Source organism: Mugil cephalus, chromosome 17, assembly GCF_022458985.1.
Source record: "Mugil cephalus isolate CIBA_MC_2020 chromosome 17, CIBA_Mcephalus_1.1, whole genome shotgun sequence".
Lineage (NCBI taxonomy): Eukaryota > Metazoa > Chordata > Actinopteri > Mugiliformes > Mugilidae > Mugil > Mugil cephalus.
The window spans coordinates 15,947,440-15,972,964 of NC_061786.1; the positions used below are offsets into that span (position 1 = coordinate 15,947,440).

The following is a 25,525-nucleotide window of genomic DNA, read 5'->3' on the forward strand; positions in this document are numbered from 1 at the left end:
CTGGGATAATTGCAGGTGAGCCATGGAGGAGACAGAGGACAGCAGTGCAGGGAAAGATAGGTAAACACACACACACGCACACAAGTGACGTGTGCGGTTGATGACTAACGCTGTAGTGACTCCAGTGTCTTTCTCATGCTGGAATAAAGGCTTCTGTGAGGGCTCTAATTATTCTGGGCCGTAAAACACAGACAAATATTCTTTATCCAAACACCGCTCACAGCGCACACATTCCATAGTTGTATTATTGTGTGTCAGGAAAAGATTTCTTTTTTTTCTCCAACCTTGTTATTTTTAAGCTGTCAGTGACACAGGAGTTCTTTTTACCAAAAAAAATAAAAAATAAATAAATAAAAAATTGCTGCAGCTGTTTTTGGACTTATTCCACCATCTAGTGGCAGCGCGCGTGCCGTTGCATGCACTCTTTGTGCGTGCACCCAAACAGCTGCGATCACAAGAGGTCAGCAGAGCGCATCTGTGCATGAGAGAGCGCAAATTATGAACAGACATTTGACATATTTATAATTTACATATTTAATTCAATTTATTTTTTTCGAGCTTCAAAATAAAACACAGTGATTTCACATGACAACAAAAACAACAAAAATCTAATTTAGAAAATGGCAGCTTTGGGTTAAAACTACTACGTTGGCACACGTCGACGTGGAAGAAAAGTTTGGACAGAGGAACAGACAGAGGTAGGAAGAGACGGAGAGAGGAATTAGAAATGAGGACACTGAAGAATGAAAATAATATTCAATTAAATAACTATTACTTTAGATTACGTCCGTAGCACCTCCTTCATCGTCATTTTGTTTGCATCTGCGTTGCTCTTGAAAGTTCCCATAACGCCTGCTGGACGCTCCACGGCGCACGGCGCACATCCGCGAGGGCGGCGATGTCTTAATCGCGGAGCATCGCGCATTTGCTTTAATGCACTTTACCCCCCGTCCTGAAGAGCAGCGCGCCTTTTAGTTAATCACCACAGACTTCCCCGGGTTTTCCCCTCCTACGTGGCCTCCTCCTCGCCCTCTTCTTCTTCTGGCAGGCTGCCGGGGCAGGGCTCCATGGTCACGGCGACGCCCATGCCGCTGCGTCCAACGGGCATGTTGGTGACGCACGTCCATTCGTTTCTGTCGGGGCAGTAGCACTCGACGCTGGACTGGAAGCCTTGCTGGTTAAAACCACCTGGTGGGGGCGGGACACACACACACAGCGCGGCGTCGTATCAATAAGTCGCACAAGTTATTTTTTCTCACGAGCAGATTGGCAAATTTTGTAATGTTACTCTCTGATTTGAAGACGATTTAATCCACTGATGTGGTTTGTTATCTGTAATTTGCTGCACATCTGTTAACAGTTAGCACCTGAACCGTATTTCAATTAAAGCAGAAAAGGCTTTGCTAATGCTAATAAGAGAATCATATTTCATCAAGCGCGTCCTCAGACACATGCAAGTGTATAAAAGTAAAACAACAATCCTTCGTGTATGATCAGAGACGGAACTGACCGAGGACAAAGATGCATCCCTGGTAGACGGTGACTCCGTGAGCGCTGCGACTGTACTGCATGGAGGCCCTGGGCTCCCAGGTGTTCCTGACCGTATTATAGCGTTCCACGGTGCACAGCTGGCTCCGCCCATCGTAGCCACCTATAGCGTACAGGTAACCGTTCACACACGCCAAGCCTGCAAAGACAAACACACCAATAAAATAAATTTCAAAAAACAAACAAACAAACAAAAAAAAACACTAGCTTGATCTTTATGCTAAAATCAAAATCAATCCCAGGAACTACCTGACCAAGTCATCAAGCTAGCAATCCTTACATTCAGTCTTAAAAATTGTACGTAGTGTTCGGATTATGTTCCATAGATGTTTTGGCTACATGCAAATGACGGGAGATTCCCGAGAGAAAACCACAGACGTGGAGGGAACCAGGACATAGACTTGAAATATGGAAAAAACCCAAGTAAAAAAAACAACAAAACACAAGTGCAGGCAGGTATGCAAGTCTTAGATTACAAGACTGATATCTCTCTCATAAATATTTAGCTGGAAACAGTAGCTAGTTATCGTAGCTTGGGGGGAGGATAAAAGAAATGGAGGAGAAACGGCGAGTCTGGCTGTGGGAAGGCAAGTGCAGCACTTAGCTCCATTGTATTATTTACACATGGAGTCAACAGCGTCGCAGTTTTACAGGAGAACTATCCGTTGAGCACATTATTTAGTGACCTCCAGAGCTGCTGTTTGGTCAGATTATGTTGTGTTTGAACAGTAGTTCGCCCCTTGTTTCCAATTAGATATGAAGCTAATCTGCTACCGGCTGTAGTCTGATAAAGGTCACAGGTCACACAGCACAATAACTGAACACACACACACACACACAAATTAAAACCTGACTCAAACACTACAACTTCATTCAGACTCACCCAGTCCGCTGCGGATAGTGTTCATGGGAGCCAGCTGTTGCCAGGTGTTAGTGTCGGGCTGGTATTTCTCAGCGGTGTTCCAGCGGTTCTGTCCATCGTATCCTCCCACCACGTACAGAACTCCCCCGCACGCCGCAACCCCGGCCCCGAGCCGAGCCACCGACATCGGGCAAACAAAGGACCAGCGATTAGACTCCGGGTCCCACCTGCGAAACCAAAAAGCAGCAGCCGTGCGGCGCGTGAGCAGTGTTCGGTGCAGCGATAATCTGTTGACAATTTCTAATGCCGTATTAGTCAATTAAAATAATCCAATTAATGTATCGGCGCTTCAGACTTTAAACTGATTCGCGGGGGGGGAGCCCGAGTGTGTGCAGCCACCTCCTCAATCTGCGCCAGCCAGTCGACTTTAAGTGGATTAGGTTAAGCTGGCAGCCATGTTTGGCAACTATTGATGAGCTTTATTTGAAGCCAAAGAGAGCACACGGAGACGAGAAAGTCAACACGTAGTCCAGCGGACATTGTAAAAACTACGTTTACATTCTCCCCGTGTCTTTGGAAAACACTGGCTTAAGGATTGATTGAAATAATATTATTGTAATACAAAATCAATAGGAAAGTCTGATCTTGGCCAATTACTGTCATTCACACCTTTCAAATCCAATTGAGCGGATTAAACAAATAAAACATGAGGTGTTCATTCAGAAGCTTCCAAAATTAGTGCACTCCCCTGGGTGCAGGATGAGTCATAGACACCTTACATCGCTTTCCAGAAAGTGACAAACTTTAAAAAACCACCAAGAATAGTCACAAAACTGCATTTTTAGTAAGTATTGGTGTTAGTATTATATATGTATAGATGATGCAAAGAATACGTATATATGACGTACACTGATCAGGCATTATATTATGACCATCTTCCAGATATTGTGTAGGTCTTGTGCCTCATCAGAGAACAGACACGGGGCTACTGAGGGCGTCCAGTGGGGGTGTTGTTAGTGGGGGCCTACAGCTGTACCACCATATTAATGTAACGGATATGAGAGCGGCATGAATTAACTGCGTTATTTGAGTTTAAGAATGAAAGTAAATAAGCATATTTCCTAAACATGTTTACACTGGAGCGTTAGAAAAAGGCAAATAATGCAAGGTTTGACAACCACGAGAACAAACTGAATCTTGATGAGGTAAGTTGGACGGCATGTACTCAGACTGGTTAATGATTAAAAGGGTGTTGGCTCCGTTGCTGCAATTGAGTGTATTCCAGCTGTAAACTGCTGATAGGAAGGTAGCCGGTATTACATCACCTGACCTCCATCGCTGGCAAAGTGCCCTTCAGAGAAGCACTAAATTAAAGTCTTGGGTCATCGTGCTGTCAACGACCTCGCGCCTTCCGAACGCCGAAATTACTGCGTGTGCATCTGCAGCCCGACGCGTATCAGCGGCAAATTAGAAAACTCGGTTTAGCGGGGAGGTGGGACTCCCCGCTGAGTCGCTTGCATGTTGCCTGGATTCAGCTGGGAAGGAGGGGAGCCTTTTGTGCCAACTATTATTACTATAAATGCTCTCATCTCCTTTGACTGGTTTCACGTTTAATTTTCATAACATTTAGCAGCGTCTCACGAGGAGATTTCCAACTCGTGTCTCATTAATTCTAATAATTCCCTTGTGACTACTACTAGCATCTTTTAGAAATGTATACCTTTCAGTAGGTATGAAAAAAATGTCAAGCAGTTCTTTAGATGAGGAAAACAAAGGGGATAATATCAACAGGACCCGTCATTGTCAGACTTTTTTTCTCAGCGACGTAAAGCATTCCCAGCCAGATCGACATTCCTGAGTAGATTGTCTCGACACGTTCTGAAATGAGCGCATGTCGTCGTCTAATTAGGCTAACGCCAGAAAACACCTCTTGACTGCTCCTTAGGCTTGATGGCTGCTATTCATTTCTACTCTGTCATCCCATTACCTGCAATTAAATGCAAGTAAGTGCACTTAATCTAACAAAGTGTGCACGGCGAAGAACTTTACTTCGAGTTACACCTAAAGGAAAGCCTCACCTCTCCACGGTGTTGAGGTGCGTCGAGCCCTGGGAGCCTCCGACGGCGTAGATGCAGCCGTCCACCACGGCCACCCCGACCCTGTTCCTGGGGATGTTAAGGGGGGCCCGCTGGCTCCACTGGTTGGTCATGGGGTTGTAGCAGCACAGAGCGTTGGACTCCGTGTTATTTTGGAGCGACAGGTTCCTGCCTCCGACCTGAAGAGCGAGAAAACACGTGCACATGGAAGTGTGCAAGTGGAGTGTTTTTCAGAGAGCGGAGAGGACTGGAAAGTTTCACTGGCGCCGCGACATGACTGATGCAACCTACAGTGTAGAGCAGTCCAAACAGGGCACAGGCTCCCAGACCACTGCACGGAGTTCCCATGTCAGCCAGCTTTATCCAGATGTTCCTGCTGGGATCGAAGGCCTCCATTGAGGCCAGAGAATGCTGCCGGTATCTGAGGACAGAGCAGAAAATAGAAAGGCTGATCAACGTGTGTTAATGCTTAAACAATGTGACATGAGCAAGAATATGTGCTCACTCTTTGATCCGTTTTTAAAACATGCACCGACCGTCGCATATAGGAACAAAGGCCGCATGACAATGCTCATTCGTACGACACAGGTATGCAAGGTGGGTCTTGAACTCATTTTTTACAATGTAGGTCATGGCAATAAAAGCAATTATCGCATCACCCAGAAACTAACTGAAACAGCTGATGATATCTGTGCTCGGGTCCATAAAACGGAGCGACATGACTATTAAATAAGCCAAGACAGATAAACTTTGACTTTCGAGAAAAGATATGTCAACCCAGAGGTGGCCACGTAACTAAAGGGTGTAAAGAACAGGAGCATTCACAATGTGGGCAGAGGCAGAACTGTAAGCCACCAGTCACCACAGGGTGGCAGACTGACTCGCTCTCTGGATGCCGTAAGAATGCAGCCTGAGCACACCGCCAAGGAGAAGGTGTCGTCTCATAATTGGATTATGACTATGAGGTTCAGAAATGGGCCCCTAATGTCTGCCAAATGTTTCTTACAATGAGTGTCCAGCCTGTAATTATTACTAAGAGATAAGTACCCGCCGGCTACATAGATGAGTTGGGTTCCACGGTGCGGTGCAGGAGGAAGTTTCCTCAGAGTCATGTCCTGGAAGATTTTAGACAGGAAATCCTTACAGGAATTGGCCTGGAGTTAAAAAAGAAAAAAGGCGAGAAAATATACATTATAGAGCCTGAAAACAGTAGAAAACGTAGTAAGTATTTAGTATATAAGAACAGCATTTTCCTGACAAGAACATGTCATAAGGTTGTGGCGTACCTTGCTCAGGATGGGGCAGGAGGCGAGCTGATTCTTCAGGAACTTCGGAGGCAGGGCGTAGATGTGGACGGCGTTCAGGAGGGCGTGTAGGTACTGGGACCTGCCCTCCATGTCCCAGCGGACCCAGTCCGTGCAGGCCTTGTACACCTGACAAACCAAAGGGTCACCGTTGTCAGAGGTGAACTTCTCTGTTTTAGCGCGAGATCATTCGACTTTCTTGTGGCACATCTGAACCCAAATTATGCTTAGGTTTTACCAAAACAACACAACACTTTTTTTTTTTTTTTTACAGGGCCATCAGTACACACCTCAGACTCACAGAGCACCTTCAGACTGTCCTGGCTGATGAGCTCCAGCAGCTGGCAATGAGAGAGGCTGAAGAACTCCTCCTCTTTGATCACCTGGAACGGCAGCAGGGGGGGGGCATCATTTCAAGTTAATATTTCATTTATTTAAATATGAGGAACTTGCTTTGTAATATGGGGCTAAGTTTGACCTTGAGACTAATCACAGGTCTTGGGTATTAGGTAACCATGTGACACGTCGGCAATTCCCCAATTATTATTATTTTTATTATTATTACTCATTATTCTTATCAGTAACATAGTCAGAGATAAAGCCAATGAGACCGACTACGAATGTGTGACTAATTAACTGCATACTACAGTATAAACATATATAAGCTGCATGTAGCTACTTTGGAGACCAACTGCCTGCGACGTGCAGTCTTTCTAAGGTTAATCCCTGCAGCCGGCAGACAGAATGAAAAGGTGCCGCAGCTTTTGCCGCCGACCCTTTGACTGTCGGCTCAGGCGGAGGTGGCCTCTCAGCCTGACCTCAGTCGAGGGTTGTGAGCACTGAGCACCACCAGGGAGTAGCTGAGAGCAGACTGGCAGCAAGTGAATGTGAACTCAGGAGTCAGTTAAGGATCTAAAGGCGGAGCAGGATGGGAGCGAGCAAAGAAGATGGAAAGACGCTAAATAAAGAAATCCGAATTGCGGCACTTTTGTAGTTGCCACATATGGAATCACTTTAGCACCGCAGAGATAGACCTCTCCGTGTCTTTGACTGGAAACATAGAAACCGTCCATGTAGACGGTCTAACACTAAACTGTCTCCAATATCTGCACTGCTTCCAACACCTATACAGGTACACATTTTTTGTCTTTGAAAAGGTGAGAATTTTTATTTTTAAACGACACTATCTGACAGGTTTTTCTGGTGTTTTCTCAGCCCCCGTAAGAGGAGTCTAACTGATCTGGTTCAATACCATGGAAGTTGGAAAATCACAACATGGGTGCAGCACTGTACAAAAACAACCAAAGAGCTTTCCCAGGCTGAAACAGTATATGAGCCTGATTTTGCTGAACACGAGTCTTTTCAGCGTATAACATGGTAAAAAGCCTCTATTTTACTCCAATTACACTCTATGCCACAGGTTAGTTTAATGCAGATTACTGGGATATGGACCCGTCTGTGTTTGCTTGATTATCGTACCTCACTGAAGTGTGTATTGATGTATTCTTTACTCTGCTGGTGCAGCTCTGTGCAGCCGATGTCTTCTGCGAAGCGGGCGATGCCGATGACGTTCCCCGGTTCCAGATGTTTAAAGAGGAAATCGCAACACGCCTTGGCCACGTCCTCAATCTGAAACCTTGCAGAAATATAACAGACAAGGGGAAATATACATCTGTACATCTGTTTTCAATGCCTGGATTTTCTTAACAAAGTGACCTGCTGTTCAAGTACCTCATAGCAGCCAGAAGTACGTGCAACACACACTTCTGTCCCACTGTGATGTGCGAGGTGTAGGCAAAGTCGATGAGTCTTCCCACCACCTGGGGGCAGACATCGCACAGGGTGACCTCGGAGGCACCACACTCTTTGAAATTGCTTGTAAACATGGCTCTGAAGTAGGGGCTACAGGAGGCCAGGACCACTTTGTGCACCTGTGAGAAAAAAAAAAAGAAAAGGTTTGATTAAAATAAACACTAAAACACTTCAACGCTTTAACATGTAAGGCATGTAAATAAATAAGCAACTTAAATTAATAAAAATTAATGAACTGTACAGAGATGCAGATATTGTCTGATTTCTCTGGATGTTAAATTTCCAACTTTCCTAATATAGTAATGAGATACATGTCAACATATGTCATGAGTTGTGATTTAATTCATGTGATGTTGGAGTAATCGGAAAAACACTGTTTAGTCACGTCAGCATGAATTCTTTCCAAGTCAAAAAAAAAAGTATTTGAGAAAGTTGTTTTTGCCCAACACCAGACTTACAGTTGTTTTTTTTATGATTAGTGGTGATGATGATGAATGATGAGTGGCTCTTTTGTTCTTTCTTGTAACGCGATTCCCGGAAATAGCTAAATACAAAAGTTTTTTCAGATTTAAATTTTTTCTTTCTGTCAGTATTCCCGCTGTGCTCTGAGCCATTGCACCGAAATTTAATTTTGTTGTAATTTTAAATGACAAAGTCTGCCAAAGTCAAAGCCCCTCCTCCCCGCCTCTTTTTCACAAACTCAAATCTGGTCACCCTGGTCAATCCGAGCCACTGCATGTTACAATAATCATCCATATATGTAGCAGTCATAATTAGGCAGGACTGCAACAAACTATTCTATTTAAAAAAATCTATTTTAATCTTTGAATAACAATTTTAAAATATCTTTCATTGATTTTCAAATACATAATAATTGTGACCAAGACTCAAATTCTGTTACATAAAGCAGAACGGACTAAGAAAATTTTGGGTATTTCTTCACTTCATAAAAACATTACTCAATGATAAATTTAGTTACTCAATTCATTTAATGAATGAACTGACAAGTAAAAAAAGCCAGCGGTTAAGTTGGCTAGCAAGCTAATGCTAACCACAGTAACTAACTAAAGTTTCTTCTTCAGATAGAAATAAATCTTACTGTGTGTATGTGTAAAGGAAAATGATATTGTTTATTTGAAAAACATCAGAGAGGTTAAGTAGGGACCCCCTAGCTACTATATGTGTTCTATATTAAACTCGGCCTAGTGCCATTTATAAATACACATTATTATTATCATTTTGCATTCACTATCAAGCTGTTCAAATAATACAAAAGGTCTAAATATTATTATTTTTAGTTCAAACGTGTGCAACACGTTTGAACTAAAAATGCAGTACCCCCACAGACCCCCTAGGGGTCGTGGACCCCCTGTTGAAGACCCATGTTCTACTATATTTGTTCAGGTTCAGGCCTCCATTCTACGCTAGAACTTTATTAACACTAAGTTTAGATAAACTTGCAAAACTGCTTTCTATTTTTCATTCTCTTCAGTAGTCTTTGCTCACTGTAGTTGTTGTCACTGTGGTTTGTCATCTCCTCTGCTTTAAATTTACTTGTGTTTTTATTGTTATTGTATGACCTTGGGTTATCGAAATGATTATACAAGTTTCGGACTGTTCACCTTGAAGTCCACTGTCTTGTCCTTGTACGTGACGTGCAGCACCAGGTCACACAACATCTCCTGATGCCTGAAATCGTCCATGACCTTGAGGGCTCTGGAGGCGTGGGTCTCCACGGTGTAGTCGAGATACCCGGAAAGCTGTGTTGAGGGAACGACGATAGCTGAGAAGTCGCATATTGGACGTCTCCTCCTTATGGGGCAATGCATTCTGGAGATGGTATAGGAATCGCTCCAGATTTAGTTTTTCCAGTGATGAGGGGTTGTTACCTGTTCAGTCATATAGTCTTAGCTCAAGTGGTCAGACTGTCAACAGAGGAAACTCCTTTGGTCTTTATCTCATCAATGCAAAGGCTCCAGTGAGCAGATGTCCTTAGATCCTCCATTTTGGAAAAAAAAAATACAAATAAAATCTATTCAGTGAGTAGTAATGTCCTGGGAAATTAGGAATGTGGGCAGCATTGCAGCACTAGCTGTTGGTCATCACTGCCACAGCCAGGAGTCAGGTCAGAGAAAAGGCCGGTTGCTGCAAAAAATGCGTCAATGTCACGTGTTTCTGCGTCCAAAAAATTAACAATCTTACGGGCCAACGGTGAACCACAGAACGCTCCCTCATCCGCACGTCCAAGCCCCGACATGACTGACAGCATTTGTGTCAGGATCAGGCAGTTCCCAATGCACGGGTCAAAACCACGACCATCAAAGCGCTGTGCCGTGCGTCCACGTTTGATGGGCTTTGGGGTTTTCAAAGTAATCCATTCTGACGTCTCTGAGAGTCCTCTGCCATTTAGACTTCCATGGGAGAAAGGAGGAAGTGGTTGGCAACTGTGCAACTGCAATCAGATGTATCGCAGCATGGATTTCTTCAACCACGTGTGTTTGTGCTGCTGATCCTGAGAAGGAGAAAGAAGAAGAAAATGGTTAAAAAAAAAAAAAAACTGCAACAAAAAGCTGAACAAAGTGGAGTTTTTGCAGTTCGAAGAGAAGCGAATGGGAGGAAAATCTCACGTGAATACGCTGCTTTTCCCTCACGTTTGCGTATATGTGGGTGAGTGACACACACACACACACACACACACACACACACACACACACACACACACACACACTCTTCAAGTTTCACTTCCTCGCAGCTAAAACAGAAAAGACGTGTTCTGCGCGCTTTAAGCCACAGCTTTCACCCAAAGGAAACGGTCGCTCCAATTGGTTAATGTATAACTAAGGTTTTGCCATTTTTATGCTATAATGGGATCATTGATTAACTCCACGGATTTATTTCAGCATGGAGGAGTTCATCCTTAATAACACAATCACATCTGGTGAAACGTGAGCGCGGCGACCTGAAGGGACCAATTCTGAAAACACCTCACAAGCCATTAATCAACCAACAACTGCAACTTAACCATGACCACAAAGAGTTGTTTCTGCCATTGATAAGCCTGATAATTTGTCATGTTAATAGTGCAGTGCCCCCCCCCCCCCCTCCCCTTGTGCTCGCTTTAAAAGGCGCAGCCAAACGGCAGCCTGCTAACAGCCAGGGTGTGAGTCATGGAGGAGTGACTGAGATTGTGCAGACAGCCGCCGGGCCGACAAAATGCAGAACACACATTCGCACTATTTAAAGCAACAGAAGGTATGAATGAAAACTTGCCAGACACCAGAAGCCGCCCTTGACCAACCACTCCACTGGTTTTCTGAATTACGCTTGCTTCCTACCGACTCACACGCCGGCTGCAGAGCCAATTCTCACCCGTTTCGTCATCTCCACCATCACACCAGTAACCTCTGTGACGATGGAACCAGGATTAACTTAAATTAACGTTATAAAAAGGTTATGCAACGGGACATGTGAGAGCAGTGAAGTGAAAGTGCACCGACAGTCTGTATGTTTGCATATCTGAACTTGAGGGTGTGCGAGAAATTACTCCACACCTGCAGAAGGTGATGTAAGCACGGTACGTCAGTTTTAAAATGACGGGTTTAAACGGTGCACCGGTCTCTAATAAAGCACTAATTAAGAGTCTCCTCAGATCCTTGTCAGTTTACGAGCACCTCGGTGCGAGTTAAGCACCTCCACTATTATCACGACTACGAGATGCAGCCTGGCAGACAAAGCTCCTTAAAACCAGAGCACATACGGACAAATCCAATGATGTGCACAACAGCTAATATCCGTTTTCGTCGAGGGATATGTCAATATTTTGGGGATTGTGCACAAGAGCGGAGGATGCAGGTCGTTGAGGAGCTGAGCCGAGTTTATTGTAAGACTCTGCTTTTATTGTGATAATTCTAAATGGAGTTTGTGAAGTGAAATAATAATAATAATAAAAAAAATCAGTTGAACTGTAAAACTGAATTTTTCAGTAAAGTGCCATAAAATTTTACACAGTTGTGCTGTTTTATTACAGATATCTGCTGTAATTAGATTTATGGTGCATTTGTTGTTTTAAAATAATTTACCGCAAAGACTTTTATAACTGTAAACAGCTTTATAGGATCACAGTTGTAAATAACCATAAACCTTATTTATTTATTTATTTTTTTGGTATATGGTGTTTTTTAAAAAAAAACATTTTAAACAGACATTATTTTACCATAAAATTCACAGTTATCAAAAAGGCACACTCCAGTGTGGGCTGCGCTGACACCATATTTATTTTAGTTTTTTTTTTAATGGTTAACTTCTGGCAAACACAGCTGCCAGCATTTTACCGTAAAACTCACCGTTTTGTTTTTGTTTTGTTTACAGTCTACTTTCAGTGTGTACTTGTTCCTTTGCACGGGAATGTCTCCACAGACGCCCAAGTATCTTATTAAGGAAATGCAAGGACTTCTATGTAACCTCATTTGGCAACAGAAGGGGACTCAGCAGATTATTAAACTAAACATATTCCAAATTTAAATACATAAAATGCTATCCATTTGTTTTTGTTTTTGTTTGTTTTGCTTTTTTACAGATGACACAACAATAATTTTTGTCTCCAGGCAGATTTAAGTTAGACAGGTTTATCAACATGATGGATTCATGGGCTTAAAAGCTTAAAGACCCATCAGCGTTTACATCTTAACTGAGATGAAGTAGTAGTTACGTTGACTTTAAATGAGCAGAGCTGTAGAATCATTGACTTGCAGCGTGCCTACAAGCGCAGACTTACTGCACGTCCAGCAAACATATAATCTCTGCATTCCACCGATTGCCACTCGCTGTTACGGCCTGGAGCAGAGCAAATCAGCCCTTGAGCTGAAGAGCGAGACTTATGTTCTCCCGCCTGTTAGCTACACTGCTTTCATCTCAGAATCAATACGCATGCGGGGAGAAGATCCATTTCGAGCAGGAAAGGGACAAAGTCTTCTTGTTTTGCACCACCAACGTGAATAAAACACGGTTTCTGTTATTGTTGTTGACAATTTCACAAGCGAAGCAAAAAATAAAAAGGAGTGAAGGAGCTTTGCAGGGTTGCACAATCAAATGTACTCCGCCTCGAGCTGCCTCACATCTCACCCTGCAGTTAGTCAGCCTGTTCAATGGTCATATGACCAAAAGTGTCAGACAGAAAAGGAGGGAGGGCAACACAGAGAGGGGTGGGGGTTGAGTAGAAGAAAAACAACAGAGGGAGAGGAGCATTCAGAAAAAAGAAAGGAAAGTAAGTCATAAGTATTATAGAGATTTGCATAAAGGGCCATTGTTATAGGATAGACCTGGATGCCCTTTCTCTGATGAGGATTTAAGTAGTTGTGTAAACATAATATAACTACTCAAAGTAACACGGTGAGGACACGTACATTAGTCCTGACCGGCTTATTGATTTCAGCCGGATACCACTAACGTCACAGGTGGAATGTCCTCGTGATTAGATAAAGGAGAACTAACTGTAGCATTATTAAATGAAAATTGCTCTTTGGACGCTAAAAACCAAATAGACGTGAGTTTCTTCTTCATGAATCACAACGCAGATTTTATACAAAAGAAACAAATGTGGCTGAGAGGAGGAGGGTTAACCATTGACAGCAGCATGGTGACCTGCTGACTCCGGCGTGTGCAGTCAGCATAAATATACAGTATATGTAGCAGAATTTTGCATGAGGGATGAAGACGACTGCTGAGCTGTAATGACACACACATCTTTTGAAAGTCGTGACACAAGCTCCCTTCTATAATGACTTTCTTGCAGCTGACTCTGGCCAAAGGTGGCCGCTGACAAAAACACAACAAAACAACTCCCCCACCCCCACCCCCACCCATGGGACCCAGTGACCCGTCGGCTTCAAAGAATCTCAGTCATGACACCAAAACTGAAAGCTCAGCATATTTTAAGAACAACAGCTGATAACCTTGAGGAATTAAAACAGTGCCAATGTTTCCTCCACAGACACCTGATAAACAGAAACTCCGGCCAAGTGCTCAAGAAAGTAGAAATACTACTGCTCAGTGGTGTTTACCAACCGTGCACGTGCCTTTATCACAAACACACATGTAATAAAAACCCAAAACAAGTCCTTATCGCAAAAAGTGTGTGCACAGAAACATTTGTGAACACGCTGAACTGACGGTCGACCTGTGACTGATCAATGCAACTTAATAAATAAATAAAAAAACGCACCGGAGGCTGGATTCTTTCCGGGTCTTATTATTCATGAATGTACAGCCCTTTCGCTTGAATAACTGAATCCTATTAACCATGTCTGCAAAAGCAGGCACATTTGAAATGCAATTATGATCTAAATTGCAAAAGTACTTTTGATATTAAATTTCGAATACTTAAAAATGAAGAATTGTTGATTAATCTTCTACTAATTCACTAACGGGGCAATCGACTCATTATTTCAGCTCTAATGTTAATACATTAATACATATTTAATCTCCTGTGTTAATGATTCTTTAAGATTTAGCAAAACATTTATGTGATGATTCAATATGCAATTATTTTACCCTTTAAATTCTTTTTCAAGAAAAAGAAAAAGAAAAGGGCTAAATATTTCGTGACTGTGTTGTTGTTTATTTTCTTTTAAAGTATCGTAAACTGATACTTTGGGTCACTTAGGTGGACGTATAAGCAGCAAATATCTCCATTTGAAAGTTGTTATTCATTGTTTTGTCATTTTATTAACCAAACTGATCAAGAGAATAAAATGCTAAATGTTTCATGGCTTAAGATTATTTATGTTATTATGTTTATTTATGTATTTATTTGTATAGTTCATATGGTTGTAAAATGAGTTTGGGCCATATCATTTGCATATGTTCACTGACCAAATTGATTAACCAAGAAAATAGTCTATGAAAACCGGTGACAACAGAGGACAAGGGATATAAAAATATGACGAAAATGGCCACACACGATTCATTTACGATGGCACACTAAAGGAAAACGGCCAAATACTCACAATGGTAGCTCAAAAATGTCGACGCATTGTTTCCGATCCTTGTGATCGATTAACTGAAGTCCTTCACGTTTCGTAGTAGTTGTGTTTGGAGCTCAGTCAGCCTCTGTTTAAGCAAAACCGACCGTGCACTAAAAGAAAAGCAGAAGTTTCAATTCCCCCTTAAGGATCTGCTGCGCACAAGCGAGGAAATTTAACTTTGGTCGAGAACAAACTTAAAAACTGCCCAGTGCGCTGCTGGTGCCACACCGCGTTAAGTAACGTCACGAGTGCTGCTGTAAGATCACAAACTCTTAGAATATCGCTGTGATTTTTCCACGGGGCGCGTCCCCCTCGGCGTTTGAACCGCTTTTAGGTCGTAACAGCTGTAGATTCACTCACCTACAGAGCCGCACCTGGACGACAGCAGCTGGCTGACTCCATATAACACACCAGAACACGGCGCACACAAACCACGTAGGGGACTTTACGCAAGGCTTATCCAATAAGATCGAGCGCTCTCCTCTGCTCTCTACCGTGGCTCAGCAGTCAAGAGCCAAAAATGTGTTGCGGGCGCACGTCCAAACGCAGAGGGGAGGCAGTTGTGCACCACCATGACTCTGCAACTCTTTACACTGCAAACATTGTGCGAGCGAGCGAGCAGTAGCCTACGGAGACCTGTAAGACAACAAGTCGGGAGCGGCATTCCTAAAACTGAAACTGAACCTCGACCAGGACTGGACGCCCTGGGAATTATATAAGGGTTACACAGCTGAAAATCCACCGTCCAGGAGGAATAAGGAAACCGTACATATGTCCGCAGTAATAAAGCTTTAGGCGAAATCTTCCACTGTTCCTGCGAATGTTTATGATTCATGCGGTCATAAACTGTATGACAGATAGTCTCTGGATTTGCCTTTTTTCGTTTCCGGATTCTCCTCTGGTGAATCATCCTGGCTGGTGGTTATATCTCACATCCATTACACCTTACCTTTCCATTTAATAGAAGTTGAACTGACAAAGTAGTCCAATAGCACGTCGAATAAAACTCATATTCTGCTTTGGGGTTTGAATTTTTATTTTAAATAATGCAACAAAATGTAATGTGACGGTCGAAAATACTGAGTGTGTCCTGCCATTTGGGTCGTCTTGGGTTTTATGGTGTGATTTTTGTTATGATGAAACCTGACACTAATCCAACATATCTGTTTGGAAGTTCTTTTGCACTTTTCACTTGATCTGTCTGTTCAATGTGTGGTCAGTTTTCTTCTTGTGGCCACTTGTTGAACTTAAACTTCTTCCTAACATTTACACGGCTGCTCGTAAAGTGTATCAGTGTATCAGAGCTTTTACTATGCTTGGCAATTATTGTCTCCATATCTCTTCAGACAACTCTGCTATTTGCGTTGTCACTTTCTTATCCTTTTCATCTCCTAGTAATAATTAGCATTTTTCTACTGTGAGACTCAATAAAGTTTATCTTATCATGCCCACATTCAGTACAATTAATGCAATAACACAGCTTAATGAGTAGCCTACTCTTACTCTATAAATGGACTGAATAACTAATAACTGTATTATGTCAAATCGCTTCTTACTACTTTTAAAGGGAGTGACATCCTCCAGGTAATTTTTGAGCAAGAATTCAGGTCTTTTCAAAGCTTCATTGGCAAAGTAAAGGTGTGACGGCAAAGAGCTTTCTGGGAAGAATGGAGCATTGTTTCACCGAGGTGTGACTGCAGTATTACAGTCACACAAGGAAACAACAGCATTATTAGCAGTATTATTTCGTCTGTTAAATTAATGCTTGGACTGTATGTAACTCACTCCAACACATGCAAGCCTTATATCCGGACAGGAAATGGAACAGAACAGAAGCAATAACTTAAACTCCAAAAAAATCTCCAAACTGTAGTATACCAGAAATACAGTATAAGGTAGACTGAGACGCGACATGAATTCATATAAAGGCAGCTTTGTTGTATCATTTAAATGGCATGGAAAGAATTCTGCAAATGCAAGCTCCAAACTGTTTAGGTATAACTTTACGAGGAACACAGTTTCTAGTTAATGCACCTGAGGACATTCTGATAAGGGTTAATTCAACAACCGTCTGACACTTTTGATTACTTGTCACAAAAACAGGAAGAACTTTAATGATAAAAATCTTCTGTATGGTGTGCACAGAAAAGTTCACACTAATATATCTAAAATGGTAACACATCTTGAATTCAGGATGAAATAGTATCAAATCACAAAACATGCATATGTGTTTCAGCACAGAAACTTCCTTGAATGGTTAAAGGGATGGTATATATGTTTAATTCAGTTATATATAGACACAGGGGCAGAGTTAAGACACAGATGAGGGCTATACCCAATTATTGGAGGACCAATCACTCTTTATCCTAGGACTCTGGTCGCAAGTAACAAGTATGGTAATCACAATCATAACTGAAATAAAATCTTAAATTGAATTATTTTCCATTTTGATTTGTTTGGACCTGCTATTATGGAGGGAATCAGAGAAGGTAGTGTATTTTATCAAGGAAATTGTCCCGTAGGAAGACAGAGTTGAGGAGGCTAAGTAACGCAAGAGAACTAGATATGCAAAGATGGCAGACGAAGCTGAGCAGCGAGCATGGTGGTGGGTTGCTGTGAATTTGTGGCAAAATCCACCATTACTCTCGTGTGCGAGCTGGGCATTCGCGGGAGAGAACAGAGGGTGGCAGTAAACAACATGTCCCTGGCAGCAGAGTGAGCAAGTAAGTGGCAGTGGCTAAGGAGGAAACACACTAGCTGGGGAGCATGCTAAAGCTAAGACTAGCTGAGTGGTTTTAGTAGTTAGTAGTAGAGCTAAGCTAATCTCTCGATTGAAAGTCACACGGTTGTGTGGTGGCAGCATGGAAGGGGGGGTGACTCCAGGACACTCACTGTTCACTGTTAGGCCTTCTTGAGGTGTGAAAGGCCTAACTTAACAAAACATCGATGAAGGGAGGTGCCCACTTGAAAACCCCAATGATATGTTGCTTACTGCCTACTGGTGCTGGCTGGGTTAGTTAGCTGGTGTCTTCTTGTTGATTCTAGTTGGTAGCTGACTGCTAGCCTGCTGGTTGTTTTTTCAGTTGGCCTGGGCTTCTAAATATGTTTTGCCTCGGATCTTGGCACAAGGGGTTGTAAGGAATTGTATCTTATGCTGTGTCACAATGAATGTTACCACAAATGAAAATTAAAAGAACAGTCTGTACGGAATGAAGAACATTACCTGCTTCGTTGCAGTGCTTCCAAGAGGAAGTTTAACTGCTGTGTATACTTATGTTTGCCAGAGTCACAATCTATTTGTCATCAGTTTCACAGAGGCCTCATTCAGTAACCTGGTATACTACCAGATCTTCCTTCTTGGGTGATTTCCAGCTGTTGCCAGAGAGTTTCCTCCTCCCCTCAGCCCTGCCCACAAGCCCAAGGCTGCATAGGAAAAACCAGCTCCACTGGCATTTTATTTGATTACAATTATCTCAGTGTTTTTGTCTTTCGTTGAATTTGCACGAATATCTATTTGCAATATTTGCAGCATGTAGAGGACAAGGTGAATTGTTGTTGGTCTTTAGCTTCAAGGTCTATTGCCCCAGATGATCCTCTCACTTTTGGCTGAGCCGATTAACTGCATGAGTGTATTTGACAGTCTCATAGTCGGTGTATGTACAGAACTGCCCTGAAAAATACAGGAATTTAATGGGATTATTCGTAAGGAAAAAGAAGCTTAAGGGTTTACTTCGTATTGTGTCCACTTGCATGATCTTTTTGTCCCAAATAGATACTTCAAATAAACACTTAGACTTGCAGGAACGTCCTTTGCCTGAGGCTTTTCTATCTCGGAACAAGGTTGTATAGACATGTGAGTGCTCACCCACAGCCACGTCAAACTACAGACATACCTTGATATTCTTTCCATGAACAATTCAAGGAACCCGAGAGGTGAAAAACCGCACCCTTGGCAGACAGCCACATTGGACTTGCTTGACTTAACTCCATATATATGTGTTGAGTCCTTTCCCACAATTCGATTTGATTACCATAAAAGTAAAATATATCTGCGTTTCACTCTCTTTGTTTATGACGATAGAAACTAAAGATAGAGATTAGAGCGTGAGTTGGGCGTTTGACTTCATCTCTGATCCCTCAGCAAATCTCGAACATGCTGAGGACACCACTTCTTTCCAGCTTTATTCAAATATCCTCTCCGGCAGTTAGAGACGGGCGTGTTTTCGCACCATATTTTTGTCGTCTAAGGTGATAATCAGGATGTTTGCATGGTCTTATGATGACATTATTATTAGTAGTAATAACCACGCCTGCCGCACCGCACCCAAGAACACCTGACTTGTCTCCATGACTTGTGGATATGAAACTGGTTGAATCACATTAAGATCAGTGAATCAGGTCAGCTGGTTCTATTACAAAAATATTCCACAGTCATTTTCTATTCCACGTCATTAATCTCGTTGATGCTCAGTTTGATGCTATTTTTGTCTCAATCCACTCACAGAACTCCTCTGTTTGTTTGTTTTTTGTTTTTTCTTAATTTCATCTTCTGACTCATGAGGTTATTTATATGGATGTTTGAATTGCAAATGCCCATCACGAAGTTCAAGCTACGTGTATTCCTCACGCAATAAAGATATAAGGCCTTATCTGAACTCAAGTTAAGGATAATAGACTCCAGTCTCATTTACCGTAAACTGCTTTTAGCGCCCATAAACACATAATTGAGGACGATTAAATTCTCATGATTAATTTTGTGACATATAAAATGCAGTTAGAGGAACAAAAGGAATGCCAGTTATTTTACATGTTTGTCTGTAAATTTCTGGACCAGTAGCCCCTGGCTGCTCACATCAAGTGTGTGGAAATACTCTAAAACACAACAAAGTACTATTGCAATGCCTTCACCTGAAAAGGCCAACGCTGGTAAAGGAACGGTGCAAATCCTCTCAACAGCAGTCATTTAACAACTTCATGAATGCTCTGTTGTAACAGAGAGGCCTTTAGCTGTAGTACACGAAGAAGGCTTCAGAGATATTTTGAATCAGGCTACAGTATCCCGTCTTAAGACACCCTGGAGTATTACTAAATCCTGTTGATGGTGCTGAGTTGACATAAAACAACTGGTTGTCATTTGTTAAAGATTCCTGTCAATGGGACGTGACCATTCACGGGCACAGCAACAATCATGAAGTAGAGGTTACTGAAAGGCAAATTTAAAAAAACAACAACAACACTGATTAGAAACAAAAAATTCTTTCCTGTACCCGTCTATCAACCCTGGCCTCCATCCAGATTTTGTTGTTCACGGTCACCTGACTTCCTGCTTTACTCCCCACTTGTTTGTTGTTGACATTAAATTGTGCCGTAACTGGAATGTAAACACAGGGTGATATTTTGAGAAATCTGCTGAAATGACGGATGCTGTCTAACACGGTTGCTTAACAATGAAATGTAACTACGGGTCATTGCAAGTCTTTGCAGAAACAACTTAACATTTCTTCTAATGGGAGGACAATGTTATCATGCTCATGTGTTGAAATTCATTTTAATCAAGTACTTTTTATTTAGGTAGGTGTGATACACAAAAGCCTTTGTGTGTCCATCCCTGCTGCCCAGGAATTGCATTCAATTCCATTTGACCACAACAAGGAAGTAAAACAAAATACAACAGCACGGTGACACAGCACAATGCTGGTCATGTTTCATTCTTTGTCAGAGCTCCCTTTCCTTCCTCCTTTACCTCAGCTTCTACGCCTCACACATCAGCTACGTTGTCCTTTGTGCCTTTATGCCCAATAATATTTCTCTACCAAACATCCAAATGTTTCTTTTTCCTCTCCTGTCAGCAAGAGTGCACTACTCCACAATAGTTTGTGCATACACTCACTTTTTAAAGACACAAATCAGGTAAAAAAAAAAAAAAAAAAAAAAAAATAGTGAGGTTGGCTGTGGCAGAAGAACAGCAGGATTTTATTGACTTGACAGTTGTGCCACAATGAGAGAGTGATTTCATGTACTGTGAATGTGCCGCCCCCTGCTGTTTCAACTTGGCAACACAAGTGAAAACCGCAACATAAATCAATTCAGGCCTATTGTAATTAATTATATTTACTCAGCTACCATAAATGTGTATACCTTTACAGTTATTATCATATTTTCTTTTACAACACTAAATACACTGATGAGCCACAACACTGAAACCACTGGCAGGAGAAGTAAATAACACTGACCATGTTGTGATAATTCAACGTTCTGCTGGGAAACTTTTAGACCTGGCATTCATGTGGACGTCATGTAGACATGTAGCAGCCACCTAGACCAGCCATCTCCAGCAGGATGCAGCCTGATACATAAAAACACAAAAAAACGGTTTAGGAGCAACTCAAAAAACGTGAGAGACAGCACAAGGTGTTGACCTGGTCTCCAAATTCACTAGATCCCAAACTGATCAAGTGTCTGACACTCTCAGAATGTCCCCATGTTCATTCTCTCACGAGTCACAACTGTACTGGAGGTGGTCATAATGTTATGGTTGATCAGTGTCAAATGCAGTCATAGTCATGTCGCTTTGCAGGAGAAGATTCTAAAACATAAAATGGGCACATAAGTTGTAATTTATCAAACCTCCTACTGCACATTTAGCTGATTATAATTTTAATTGTTTTAATTGGAATTTTAATTGTACACTACAAATAGACACAGTTTGAGGTTGTTTTATCTATCTGAAAGGGTTGAAAGTGAAATAGACAATATTACATTTACTGTTTAGTAGCCTGATAATAACCTACCCTGCATTTAATGACAGCTTAAACTTTCTTTACCTCAGTAAACATTTATGATTAAGCAGACATTTCCACTGTAAAGTGATTTAAATTGCAAAGGAGCATACAAGTAAATTAAAATATAATTTAAAAAGAACCTGACGAGCTTCACCAGTCCATTAAGTCGCTGCGTTTTATTTGTACTTTCATGTGCATTGTTAAGCTATTTCTTTGCCTTGAAGTGTCGGTGGCCCTGCTTGTCACTGTGCATGATCCAGAAGCTAAAAGCAGCGTTGGAGCCGACATCCACGTCTAGCCAGCTGTGATAAAACAACCCCTGAGTCAGTGTTCAACATCCTCAAGCGGAGGACAAGATCGCAATCTTCTCTTTCTCAGTTCAAAGGTCTGTGCCGTGATGCCCATCACCCTCACCACCACAACAACAACAACAACACATTGGGTCCAGATGGGAGGAGGCAGAAAAAATACGGACCAAGAGAGTAAGAGGGGGAAACTGAGACGGAGAGACAGAGCAAGAGCACGGTTGATGTACATCTGTCATGCATTATTGCGGCGAATGCCAGCGCTGCTATCCTGGCTTTAGAAAGTATGTGAGGAGGGGGCTGATGGGTCCTCTTTAAATCACAATCTGATTCCTACTCCCTCCTCCCTCCCTCCTCCTCCTCCTCTTCTGCGTCGCTCCTTTTTAGTGACTGCACCAACACACAAGCGCACTTTCTTTCGCGCAGACACACACGCGCATGCACGCACACACTCGCCATCCCCCGATGAATTCCTCAGGAAGGAGTCAGCCTTCTTCATTCCTCTGGACACAACTTTTCCTTAACAAGGTACTGATGGTCTTGACCTCCTCTTCAAACAAACCCTTCCCTCCAATCAGCGAGGATTGTGGAGCTGGGGCTCAGCCGAGGCCTGTGGGTATTACAGAGGAAACGTCCTGATTCTCCTTGATTACTCCCTCCCTCTCCTCCTCCCTCCCTCCCTCCCCCTCTCTCTCTCTCCCTCTCTCTCTCTCTCTATTCCCCCTCTTTCTGCCCCCGCTCTCTCTCTTCAAATATCTCTGTCTCAGTGGCTGCTGGATCTCCTCTTGTCTCTAACCCAATCTCAAACTTCTCTGTCTCATCTCTTGTCTACTCACTGCATTTTCTTTCTCATTTCATCTGCACCCCTCCCTCAGATTGTCCCTCACTTTCTTGCTGGTGAACAGTTTGTCTGCTGATCTATCTATCTATCTATCTATCTATCTATCTATCTATCTATCTATCTATCTATCTATCTATCTATCTATCTATCTATCTATCTATCTATCTATCATTATAAATGTTCTTATTCATATTTATATGCTGATGTTATATGATGATTACACTATTTGTGGTTCCAGTGTAACATAACAGTGTAAACAGTTAAAAACCGAAAAAGCTAAACATGTAACGCTAATTACATAATGACGGCAAACGAAATTGAAATGAATGAATTAATAAAAGCATAAAATCTAAATTATCACAGACCTTCATAAGAAATTCCATCATTTAAATCTTTCGACCGTTTTGTCTTTTGTTCTTGCTTAAAAAATGTTACAACCAAAGTTTATTTAATCTTCTTATTACTTTAAGTAATTCTAAGAAGCATTTCTGTTCACTTAAAAGTATCTAAGTGAGTAATTCATTAATTTCCGTGTCAATGAATGGTGCTGTTATCTAAAACAATTGTGTCTTTATATATATTTGGATTTTTACTGATGTTTTCCTGGCTTCTTTTAGGACTAAAGTGTTGGCAAAAGGTGTAATAATGTAAGTTTTTTGGACTTCTGATTTGCTTGTTTGTCATAAAAGACATAATTTCTGCTCCATTTCTATTGTCTCTCCTGTTTAAAAGGGAATAAATTGTCTTGACAACCATCAACCGACATTTTAAAATGAGTATGACATACATAAATACTTGTTTTCATTTGACTAAATTACACTTTTGCGCCAGTTGCCTAAGACGAACAGCCGATAACAGTGAGCTCTCACATCGACTATGAATAATCGTTGCCAACAGGGGTCCGACCAAAGGCAACGGACATTTGCCAAAACCGTCGGCATGTTGTGTCACGGCCCTAGCATGCTAACACACCAAAGTCCATTAATGACCTCATGCAACCCCACTTCAAAGAAACTGATCCATCCCTACAAGGTGTGCGCAAAGAAACATTGGCAGATGAACGTGAAGTCTGTCATCTAATAGCACGCGGCACATACATCATCCTGCACAGTGCATCCAACTGAGGTAATAAAAACATCTTTCAGTGCAATAGGGACGTTAAAAAATGCCATGAAAGCGTCTCATCAGTTCTCCACATCCTACTAGACATGTGCCATTAGTTTGCACTAAGCCTGAACTCTGCATGCTGCGATTCCGGGGCAAGAAACGTAAAGCTAAGCCCCCTCACATCGTTGGCATCGTCACAGAGAGGACTTCGTCGTCCTGACGTCAGCCCTGTCTCAGCTGCTCCCTTGATCTTTCTGACTCTCATTGTTTCTCTCTTTGTCGCCGTCTTTACTGCGTTTCACCGCCTCTCCACACTCTGTCTGTGGTGCTTTGGATTAAGGGACAGCCTGGCTGGAAGATGTGGAATTTACATGGTATTGTGTGTGTTTGATTGTATGGGGCGCACCGTGTTCAAGTGTTTGCATGCATATATGAGGATTAGTTGGGGTCCGTTTACGGGTTCGAAAACATATGTAAGACAAGAACGAAGCTTATGGGCATGTAAACGAGGCCCGCGTGTGGCCGCAGAAAATGGAAGACAATGGCTGCTTGGAACCCACCAGTCGAGACAGTGACAACATTTTCACCGGCAGGGCCAAGACGACCACGACGGCCCGTCATAAATCAACTATTCAAACCGTGACTCCGTGAATGGGCGAAAGACGGAAATGACCGGAAAGTGACACAACAGCTACAACAGCGTCGAGAAATTCTTTTCACGTTTCCTGGATTGGAACTGCGCGACGCAAGCGGGAACTGCCCCCTCGGAACAAGAGTCCCCTCTGAGTGAGGAGAAAGGGCGACATTGTAGACATGGACCCAAAGGTCATCACGGCTGTTAGGCTGACACTCTGCCCGGACTCCCGCTGACTCAGCGCAGGTCCGATCAGCGGAAGGACGACCAGGACTAACTTGTGTATGTCTTTCGGCAATACATTAGTCAAACATTAGTCACAGCGCCAATTTAGATGATGAACATGAAGAGAGTTTCTGTTCTCCGGACACACTCTGGGGCCCAAATGTGGATTTCTCAATCACGTCGTGACCTGATCTGATTGTGTTTTCTCTCCCTGCTACGGCTTCTGAGCCTGTCAGAGGCAGCGATGACAGACCTGGAGGATTCCTGCGTCACAAAACACCCAGTGAGATCCTGACTGATTTAAATAAAGAAGAAGGTTGCCCTTTTAGTCTTGTTGTTCTGGAGACCTTTATCTTAAGTTTATTGGGTGCTGATCGGGTTAGAGGTTACGGTGCGGGATAGGTCTGATCGCTGTTATTATTGAGAAAAGGTTTGCACAGACGTGCTCACGTTTGATGAAGGGGTTTATCTTTGGTTTCTCTCTGTTTGCAGTGGTTTTCACATTACACTTTTATGTGATAACACTTAAAGTATAATTGCAGCTGGGGGCTGGGGGGGGGGGGGGCAAACTCAGCAAATATGTATCTGAAAAGAAAAAAAAGATTATTGTATTTAATGTTTTGGAGATTTTTTTGTGGTGTTTAAAGGGGAATAGACATATTTAAAATGCATTTTTTCATTATATTTCTTTTTGCCTCTGCTCAGCTTACAGTCATTTTATAATGTGTGTAAGAGTGCGTTTATTACCTGCAAACCTGGCCGCGTGTCACGTTAGGCAAGTCAGTAATTTCCATTTCAGGATCCTGACATTCAGTATGGTGGCACCTGGCATTAATCTGGCTATTTTGCAACTGTCAAAATAAAAGCAGAGGTGGAACTGGATGCAGGTGAAACCAGTTCTACAGAAGCAGTGCAACACTTAAACGACTGAAGGGATTGTTAACAGTATTAGTTTTTGACCCGCGACGGAAAAGCAAGTCGTCTGCA

The 25,525-nt window shown here is 42.3% G+C and overlaps 1 protein-coding gene across 2 annotated transcripts; it reads right to left on the reverse strand.

Annotated features, from left to right (window-relative positions):
• Nucleotides 1–522: 522 nt before the first annotated feature.
• keap1a (kelch-like ECH-associated protein 1a) lies at nt 523–15,290 on the reverse strand. Of its 2 annotated transcripts, XM_047611704.1 has the most exons (13): nt 15,005–15,290; nt 14,627–14,754; nt 9,245–10,134; nt 7,542–7,741; nt 7,290–7,446; nt 6,101–6,193; nt 5,793–5,939; nt 5,554–5,660; nt 4,798–4,927; nt 4,489–4,685; nt 2,432–2,637; nt 1,511–1,687; nt 523–1,188 (listed from the first exon to the last, which is right to left on the reverse strand). In XM_047611704.1, exons 3-13 carry the CDS (start codon nt 9,449–9,451, stop codon nt 1,010–1,012), a joined length of 1,800 nt encoding a protein of 599 aa, XP_047467660.1. In that variant the 5' UTR covers nt 9,452–10,134; nt 14,627–14,754; nt 15,005–15,290; the 3' UTR covers nt 523–1,009. The 2 variants fall into 2 exon arrangements, with proteins under 2 accessions (XP_047467660.1, XP_047467659.1); XM_047611703.1 differs by lacking the exon at nt 14,627–14,754.
• Between the last annotated feature and the right edge of the window lie 10,235 nt (nt 15,291–25,525).

Excerpts from the sequence above, each read along its gene's own strand:
- keap1a (XM_047611703.1), bottom strand. The coding sequence starts at position 9,451 with ATGCATTGCCCCATAAGGAGGAGACGTCCAATATGCGACTTCTCAGCT. Across the intron at positions 4,928-5,553 it reads CTCATCTATGTAGCCGGCGG|ATACCGGCAGCATTCTCTGG; the intron begins GTACTTATCTCT and ends CTCTGTCCTCAG. Across the intron at positions 2,638-4,488 it reads CACCTCAACACCGTGGAGAG|GTGGGACCCGGAGTCTAATC; the intron begins GTGAGGCTTTCC and ends TTGGTTTCGCAG.